Source organism: Pristiophorus japonicus, chromosome 25 (assembly GCF_044704955.1).
Source record: "Pristiophorus japonicus isolate sPriJap1 chromosome 25, sPriJap1.hap1, whole genome shotgun sequence".
Lineage (NCBI taxonomy): Eukaryota > Metazoa > Chordata > Chondrichthyes > Pristiophoridae > Pristiophorus > Pristiophorus japonicus.
The window spans coordinates 28,625,419-28,634,324 of NC_092001.1; the positions used below are offsets into that span (position 1 = coordinate 28,625,419).

General features: G+C 45.5%; 1 protein-coding gene across 1 annotated transcript; it reads right to left on the reverse strand.

Moving 5' to 3' along the window:
* Nucleotides 1–801: 801 nt before the first annotated feature.
* LOC139238106 (zinc finger protein 35-like) lies at nt 802–1,530 on the reverse strand (the record flags this gene model as incomplete). Its single annotated transcript, XM_070867456.1, has 1 exon — nt 802–1,530. A coding segment is annotated over exon 1 (729 nt), but the record flags the coding sequence as incomplete, so codon positions are not given.
* Nucleotides 1,531–8,906: the final 7,376 nt, after the last annotated feature.

Sequence of the window (8,906 nt, forward strand, 5' to 3'; positions counted from 1 at the left end):
TGTCAACTGGATTCCCCATCCACCAATCTAACGACTTCTTTACAAACTGAATCTAGTTTGTGAGACATGACCATGTTTAATAGAATCCGGGTTCAGTACCTCTAATGGCCCCTTCCCTTTCCCCATGATCGAAAACAGCATCTCTCGGGATCCCTTCAAGCACCTTCCCATAATCAAGGTCACGTTGATGGGCCTTTAGTTCACGAGTTCTGACTTGTTGCCAATTTGGAAAATGGGAACTACACCTGCTGCCTTCCAATCTTAGAACAGTCCCTGACTCTACTGAGCTGTTGGAGATATGGGCAAGGGGCTGACAGAGCACCTGCCCCATCACCTTAAACACCCTTGTGTGGCTATCATCCGCACCTTACACGCATCAAGATTAAACCGCATGGCGACTTTGCTGTCAGTGAAGAGAGATGAGAATGACCAAAGTTCCGTTTGCACCTCTGAGTGTGACCCGGAAGGACTGCGTCCAGGCTCCCCCCATACGATCCTCCCCCCAGATTGTCCTCTCTGAGCTTCAGCCAGCTAATCATAAACACTCCGGTGGGAAAGACAAAAATCCACAACAAAGTGTTGAAGGCAACTTTAATTTATTTGTATATATCCCAAATATTAAACTCCAGTCCAGTTACAGGCGTTATTAACATCAGCGGAAACAAACTCCAACTGTCAGAATGAACACGATTCAGTCGGGATGTGATTAACAGCAGCAATAAGAGCAGAATCCAACCCCTGCAATCACTTGTGAACTCGCTGGTATCTCAGCAGGTTGGATGATCGAATGAATCCCTTCCCACACTCCGAGCAGGTGAACGGCCTCTCCCCAGTGTGAATGTGCTGGTGTGTCAGCAGGTGGGATGAATGAGTGAATCCCTTCCCACACTCCGAGCAGGTGAACGGCCTCTCCCTAGTGTGAATGTGCTGGTGTCTCAGCAGGTGGAATGAATGAGAGAATCCCTTCCCACACTCAGAGCAAATGAACGGCTTCTCCCCAGTGTGAACTCGCTGGTGTGTCAGCAGATTGGATGACTGAGTCAATCCTTTCCCACAATCAGAGCAGGTGAATGGCCTCTCCCCAGTGTGAACTCGCTGGTGTGCCAGCAGGTTGGATGACTGAGTGAATCCCTTCCCACAATCAGAGCAGGTGAACGGCCTCTCCACAGTGTGAATTTGCTGGTGCCTCAGCAGGTCGACTGACCAAGTGAATCTCTTCCCACAATCGGAGCAGGTGAACGGCCTCTCCCCATTGTGAACTCGCTGGTGTGCCAGCAGGCTGGATGACCGAGTGAATCGTTTCCCACAATTGGAGCAGGTGAATGGCCTCTTCCCATTATGAACTCGCTGATGTGTTTCCAGCTGGGACGGGTAGTTGAAACGTTTTCCACGGTCTCCACAGTTACACAGTTTTTTCCCAGTGTGACTGCACTTGTGTCTCTCCAGGTTGGATGATCGGCTGAAGCCTTGTCCACACACAGAGCACGTGTGCAGTTTCTCTCCGCTGTGAACAGTGCTTTTTGCTTCCATGGTCAAAGACCGATGATATTCAGGTCCCGATGAATTGAATGACTCAGTCAGATCTTAATGTGATGTTTGGTTTGAGCCACTGGTCAACAAATCCTCTCCGTTTAATACCCTGTAAAGTGAATTTCAAATAGGAAAAAGGTTGGATGAGAGAGAACCCACAAAAACACAAAGGCAGGTTGTGAAATTGAGCTGAATGAACCTGGCTATTTGTGCAGCCGTCAGCAGAAAAAAGAGTGAGCATGAAAGCTGTCGGATTGTGATAATAACCCAACTGGTCACTAATGTCCTTCAGGGACAGGAACTCACCACCTGGTCTGGGCCTACACAAGACTCTGGCCTCTATGGGAGGAGGGAGAGGTGGGCGGGCCGAAGGGGAGGGACTTTATACATCTGCAAGTCGACCAGAACATGGACAGAATCTCCCAAACCCACAACCTCTCCCATCTCGATGGACCAGGGCACAGGTGCATGGGAAATCCATCACATCCAAGTTGCCCTGCTAGTCTCACACCATCCTGACTTGGGCATATATCGCCGTTCCTACATCGTCACTGGGTGAAAATCCTGGAACTCCTCAACTAACAGCATTGTGGGAGGAACTTCACCACACGGGCTGCAGCGGTTCGAGAAGGCCCACCATCATCTTGTCAACGAGAAAATGGAAATTGGAAATATATTCTGGACTTACTAGCGGCAACAACATCCCAAGAATGGGTTAAAACAAATCTGAACATTGAACGCCTCTACAGAAATACTTGTTCCTAACACAATACTCTTCTACATTTTGCGGGCCGTGTATGTTTCACAACCAAATCCAGCCGAGAATCCACCGCCGTTGACAGTCTCTCATCGGAAATTGTTGGGCCCGACTGGGCTTAGAGGTACTGGGGGTAAACCCAGCAGCTTCTCCCCGCCCCCTCTCCACTCCAGCTCAAACTGATGCAACAAACAGACCCACACAGGAGGCCAGGGAGCAACTTCCGCATCCAACGCCCACCTTGATACAGAGCGATTCTGGATTGGTCGCTCTGTGTTTCCATTATCGATGCACTTCAGATCAGTATATGAGGGAGAAGGAAACAGAGGCTTATGCTGATAGTTAGAACCATAGAATCAGAGAATGGTTACAGCGCGGAAGAAGACCATTCGGCCCATCGATCCCAAGTCAGTTCTCTGCAAGAGCATCTCAGCTACTTCCACTACCCCGCCCTTACCTCACAGCCCTGCAAATGTTTTTATTTGAGGAACTTATCCAACTCCCTTTTGAAACTGTGATTGAGTCTGCCTCCACCACCCTTTCAGACCGTGCATTCTAGATATTAACCATTCACTACGCAAAAGGCTTTTTTCTTGTGTTGCCTTTGGTTCTTTTGACAATCGCCTTAATCTGTGTACTCTGGTTCTTGACCCTTCTGCCAATGGGAACAGTATCTCTCTATCTACTCTGGCAAGACCCCTCTTAATTTTGAACACCTCTATCAAATCTCCTCTCAATCTTCCCTGCTCGAAGGAGAACATACGAACATAAGAAGTAAGAACTGGAATAGACCATTTGGCTCCTCGAGCCTGCTCCATCATTAATAAGATTATGGCTGACCTGATCATGGACTCAGCTCCACTTCCCTCCCATTCCCCATAAAGCTTTACTCCCATATTGCTCAAAAATCTGTCTATCTCCACCTTCCAGCAGGAAGTGCAGTGCAAGGAAAGGAGTGCAGGTGTCCCCTGCTGTCATCCCCCTGCAAAACAGATGCACCGTTTTGAGTACTGTTGAGGGGAATGACTCATCAGGGGTGGGCAGCAGCAGCCAAGTTCATGGCACCGTGGCTGGCTCTGCTGCAAAGGAGGGCAGGAAGAAGAGTGGGAGAGCGATAGTGACAGGGGATTCGATTGTAAGGGGAATAGATAGGCGTTTCTGCGGCCGCAACCGAGACACCAGGATGGTATGTTGCCTCACTTGTGCAAGGGTCAAGGATGTCTCGGAGCGGGTGCAGGACATTCTGAAAAGGGAGGGTGAACAGCCAGTTGTCGTGGTGCACATTGGTACCAACGATATAGGTAAAAAAAAGGGATGTGGTCGTACGAGACGAATTTAAGGAGCTAGGAGCTAAATTAAAACGTCGGACGTAAAAAGTAGTAATCTCGGGATTGCTACCAGTGCCACGTGCTAATCAGAGTAAGAATCGCAGGATAGCTCAGATGAATACATGGCTTGAGTAGTGGTGCAGCAGGTAGGGGTTCAAATTTCTGGGGCATTGGAACCGGTTCTGGGGGACGTGGGACTAGTACAAACCGGATGGTCTGCACCTGGGCAGGACCGGAACCAATGTCCTAGGGGGAGTGTTTGCGAGTGCTGTCGGGGAGGAGTTAAACTAATATGGCAGGGGGATGGGAACCAATGCAGGGAGAAAGAGGGAAACAAAAAGGAGACAAAAGCAAAAGACAGAAAGGAGATGAGTAAAAGTGGAGGGCAGAGAAACCCAAGGCAAAAAACAAAAAGGGCCACTGTACAGCAAAATTCTAAATGATCTAAGTCTAAAAAAAGGCAAGCATGAAAGTTCGGTGCCTCAATGCAAGGAGTATTCGGAACACAGGAGAGGGCTCTGAGCTAGTTCGAATGGGTGAGAGCAGAGATGAACAGGATCCCAAGAAAGAATGCAAAGGGCAGGAAGCAACAGAGTAGAGTAGCACTGGGGTAAGTGTAAACGACAAGGTGATAGGAAGGGACAATATGTATGAATATAAAGGGGCTGCAGGAGGAGTCAAAACTAAAAATCATGGTTTAAAAACTAGTATTAAAACACTTTACCTAAACGCACGCAACATTCGAAATAAAGTAAATGAGTTGACGGCACAAATCATTACAAATGGGTATGATTTGGTGGCCATTACAGGAACGTGGTTGCACGGTGGCCAAGACTGGGAATTAAACATGCAGGGGTATCTGACAATTCTGAAAGATAGACAAGAAGGGAAAGGAGCTGGGGTAGCTCTTTTAATAAAAGATGATATCAGGGCAGTTGTGAGAGACGATATTGGCTCTAATGAACAAAATGTTGAATCATTGTGGATGGAGATTAGAGATAGTAAGGGGAAAAAGTCACTCGTGGGCGTAGTTTATTGGACCCCAAATAATAACTTCTCGGTGGGGCGGGCAATAATCAAGGGAATAATGGAGGCATGTGAAAAAGGAACGGCAGTAATCATGGGGGATTTTAAAATGCATATCGATTGCGCAAATCAAATCGCACGGGGTAGCGTTGACGAGGAACTCATAAAATGCATACGGGATTATTTCTTAGAACAGTATGTTACAGATCCTACAAGGGAGCAAGTGATCTTAGATCTGCTCCTGTGTAGTGAGACAAAAATAATAAACGATCTCATAGTAAAAGATCCTCTCGGAATGAGTGTTCACAGTATGGTTGAATTTGTAATACGGATTGAGGGTGAGGAAGTAGTGTCTCAAATGAGTGTACTATGCTTAAACAAAGGGGACTACAGTGGGATGAGGGCAGAGTTGGCTAAAATAGACGGGAAACACAGACTAAACAGTGGCACAATTGAGGAACAGTGGAGGACTTTTAAGGAGCTCTTTCATAGTGGTCAACAAAAATATATTCCAGTGAAAGAGAAGGGCAGTAAGAGAAAGGAGAACCAGCCGTGAATAACCAAGGAAATAAAGGAGAGTATCAAATGAAAAAACAAAGTGTGTAACGTGACCAAGGTTAGTGGGAAACTAGAAGATTGGGAAAGTTTTAAACGACACCGTTTAGTCTGTGTTTCCAGTCTACTTCAGCCAACTCTGCCCTCATCCCACTGTAGTCCCCTTTGTTTAAGCATAGTACACTCGCTTGAGACACTACTTCCTCACCTCAATCAAGAATGACTATGAAAGCTAAAAAGAAAGGAAAGATAGATTACGAAAGTAAAACATAAAAATAGATAGAAAAAGCTTTGACAGATACATAAAACGGAAAAGAGTGACTAAAGTAAATGTTGGTCCCTTGGAAGATAAGAAAGGGAATTTAATAATGGGAAATATGGAAAAGGCTGAGACCTTAAACAATTATTTTGCTTCGGTATTCACAGTGGAAGACACAAAAACCATGCCAATAATTGATGTTCACAGGAATGTGCGAAGGGAGGACCTTGAGACAATCACTATCACTACGGGGTAGTGCTGGACAGGCTAATGGGACTCAAGGTAGACAAGTCCCCTGGTCCTGATGAATGCAGCTCAAGTTATTAAAAGAGATGACGGAAGTTATAGCAGGTGCATTCGTTATAATCTACCAAAATTCTCTGGACTCTGGGGAGGTACCAGAGGATTGGAAATCAGCTAATGTAACGCCTCTGTTTAAAAAGGGGGGCAGGCAAAAGGCAGTTAACTATAGGCCGGTGAGTTTAACATCTGTAGTGAGGAAAATGGTTGAAACTATTATTAAGGAAGAAATAGCGTGACATCTTGATAGGAATAGTGCAATGAAGCAGACGCAACATGGATTCATGAAGGGGAAATCATGTTTAACTAATTTACTGGAATTCTTTGAGGATATAACGAGCATGGTGGATAGAGGTGTACCGATGGATGTGGTGTATTTAGATTTCCAAAAGGCATTCGATAAGGTGCCACACAAAAGGTTACTGCAGAAAATAAAGGTACGTTGAGTCAGAGGAAATGTATTAGCATGGATAGAGAATTGGCTAGCTAACAGAAAGCAGAGAGTCTGGATAAATGGGTCCTTTTCGTGTTGGAAATCGGTGGTTAGTGGTGTGCCACAGGCATCGGTGCTGGGACCACAACTGTTTACAAAATACATCGATGACCTGGAAGAGGAGACGGAGTGTAGTGTGACAAAATTAGCAGATTACACAAAGATTAGTGGGATAGCGGGTTGTGTAGACGGATTGTGTAGAAGACACAGAGAGGCTGCAAAGAGATTTGGAGAGGTTAAGCGATTGGGCTATGTTTGGCAGATGGAATACAATGTCGGAAAGTGTGAGGTCATCCACCTTGGAAAAAAAAACAGTAAAAGGAAATATTATTTGAATGGGGAGAAATTACAACATGCTGCTGTGCAGAGGGACCTGGGGGTCCTTGTGCATGAATCCCAAAAAGTTAGTTTGCAGGTGCAGGAGGTAATCAGGAAGGCGAATGGAATGTTGGCCTTCATTGCGAGAGGGATGGAGTACAAAAGCAGGGAGGTCCTGCTGCAACTGTACAGGGTATTGGTGAGGCCGCACCTTGAGTACTGAGTGCAGTTTTGGTCACCTTACTTAAGGAAAGGATAAACTAGCTTTGTAGAGGGTACAGAGACGATTCACGAGGGTGATTCCGGAGATGAGGGGGTTACCTTATGATGATAGATTGAGTAGACTGGTCTTTACTCGTTGAAGTTCAGAAGGATGAGGGGGGATCTTATAGAAACATTTAAATTAATGAAAGGAATGGAAAAGATAGAGGCAGCGAGGTTGTTTCCACTGGTCGGGGAGACTAGAACTAGGGGGCACAGCCTCAAAATACGGGGGAGCCAAATTAAAACCGAGTTGAGAAGGAATTTCTTCTCCCAGAGTGTTGTGAATCTGTGGAAATCTCTGCCCAAGGAAGCAGTTGAGGCTAGCTCATTGAATGTATTCAAATTACTGATCGATATATTTTTAACCAATAAGTGAATTAAGGGTTACGGGGAGCGGGCGTGCAAGTGGAGCTGAGTCCACGGCCAGATCAGCCATGATCTTGTTGAATGGCGGAGCAGGCTCGAGGGGCAAGATGGCCTACTCCTATTCCTAATTCTTATGTTCTTATGTTAAATATATTCAATGACCCAGCCTCCACAACTCTCTGGGGCAGAGAATTCTACAGATTTACAACCCTCAAGAGAAGAAATTCCCCCTCATCTCAGTTTTAAATGGGTGACCCCTTATTCTGAAACTATGCCCCTATCAGTGAAAACATCCTCTCTGCATCCACCTTGTCAAGCCCCTCAGTATCTGTTATGTTTCAATAAGACCACCTCTCATTCTTCTGAACTGCAATCTGCAGAGACCCAAGCTGCTCACCCTTTCTTCATAAATCAACCCCCTCATCTCAGGAATCAACCGAGTGAACTTACACTGAACTGTCTCCAATGAAAGCATATCCTTCCTTAAATACAGAGACCAAAACTATACGCAGTACTCCAGGTGTGGCCTGATCAATACCCTGTACAGTTGTAGCAGAACTTGTCTGCTTTTGTACTCTAATCCCCTTGCAACCCCAGCTTCTCCAGTCCAGGTAACTGAAGTCCCTCATCCCTGGAATCATTCTCGTAAATCTTTTCTGCACCCTCGCTAAGGCCTTCACATTATTCCTTCAGTGCTTTGCTCACAATTGGGCATAATACTCAGGTTGAGGCCGAACCAGTGCTTTGTACAGGTTCATCATAATATCCACACTTTTGTACTCTGTACTTCTATTTATAAACAAAGTACTGTCTAATGTAAAATAAACAGGAACAGAGTCTAGTGCAGTATAAACAGAGGCAGGGTCGAATGTAATATAAACCGAGACTGGGTCTTGTGTAATTATAAACAGTGACATGGTCTTGGGTGATATTTAAAATTAGTCCCGGTGCCATGAGCTAGTGAGTACAGAAATAGAAGAATAGAGCAGGTGACTGTGTGACTGGAGAGATGGAGCAGGAGGGAGGGCTTTAGATTCCTGACGCATTGGGACCGCTTCTGGTGGAGGTGGGACCTGTATAAGCCGGACGGGTTGCACCTCAACAGAGCCGGGACCAATATCCTTGCGGGGGCATTTGCCAGTGCTGTTGGGGAGATTTTAAACCAGCTTGGCAGGGGATGGGAACCTGAAAATAGATTCAGTCGGGAGAGAAGTAAAGCTAGAATTAGAAAGCAAAAATGTAGAAAGTGAGTTTGAAGGACAGAGTTAAAAAAGCAGGAACAAAGGGTAAAAAACAAATTTAAAAGATCTTTGTCTAAATCCACATAACATTCGTAACAAAATAGATGAGTTGACGGCACAAATAGATATGATTGGATAGCCATGATAGAGACGTGCTTGCAAAGTGACCAGGACTGGGAACTGAATATTCAGGGGTATTTGACAATTCGGAAGAACAGACAGAAAGGAAAAGGACGTGGGGTAGCGTTGTTTATAAAGGATGGGATCAGTGCATTTGTGAGAAACGATATTTGCTCAGAAGATCAAGATATTGAATCAGTTTGGGTGAAGTTCATGAATAATAAAGGGAAATAGTCGCTGGCGGGCAGAGTCTGTAGTCCCCCTAACAGTAGCTACATTGTTGGACGGAGTATAAATCAAGAAATAATGGAGGCTTGTAATAAAGGAATGGCAATAATTATGGGTGATT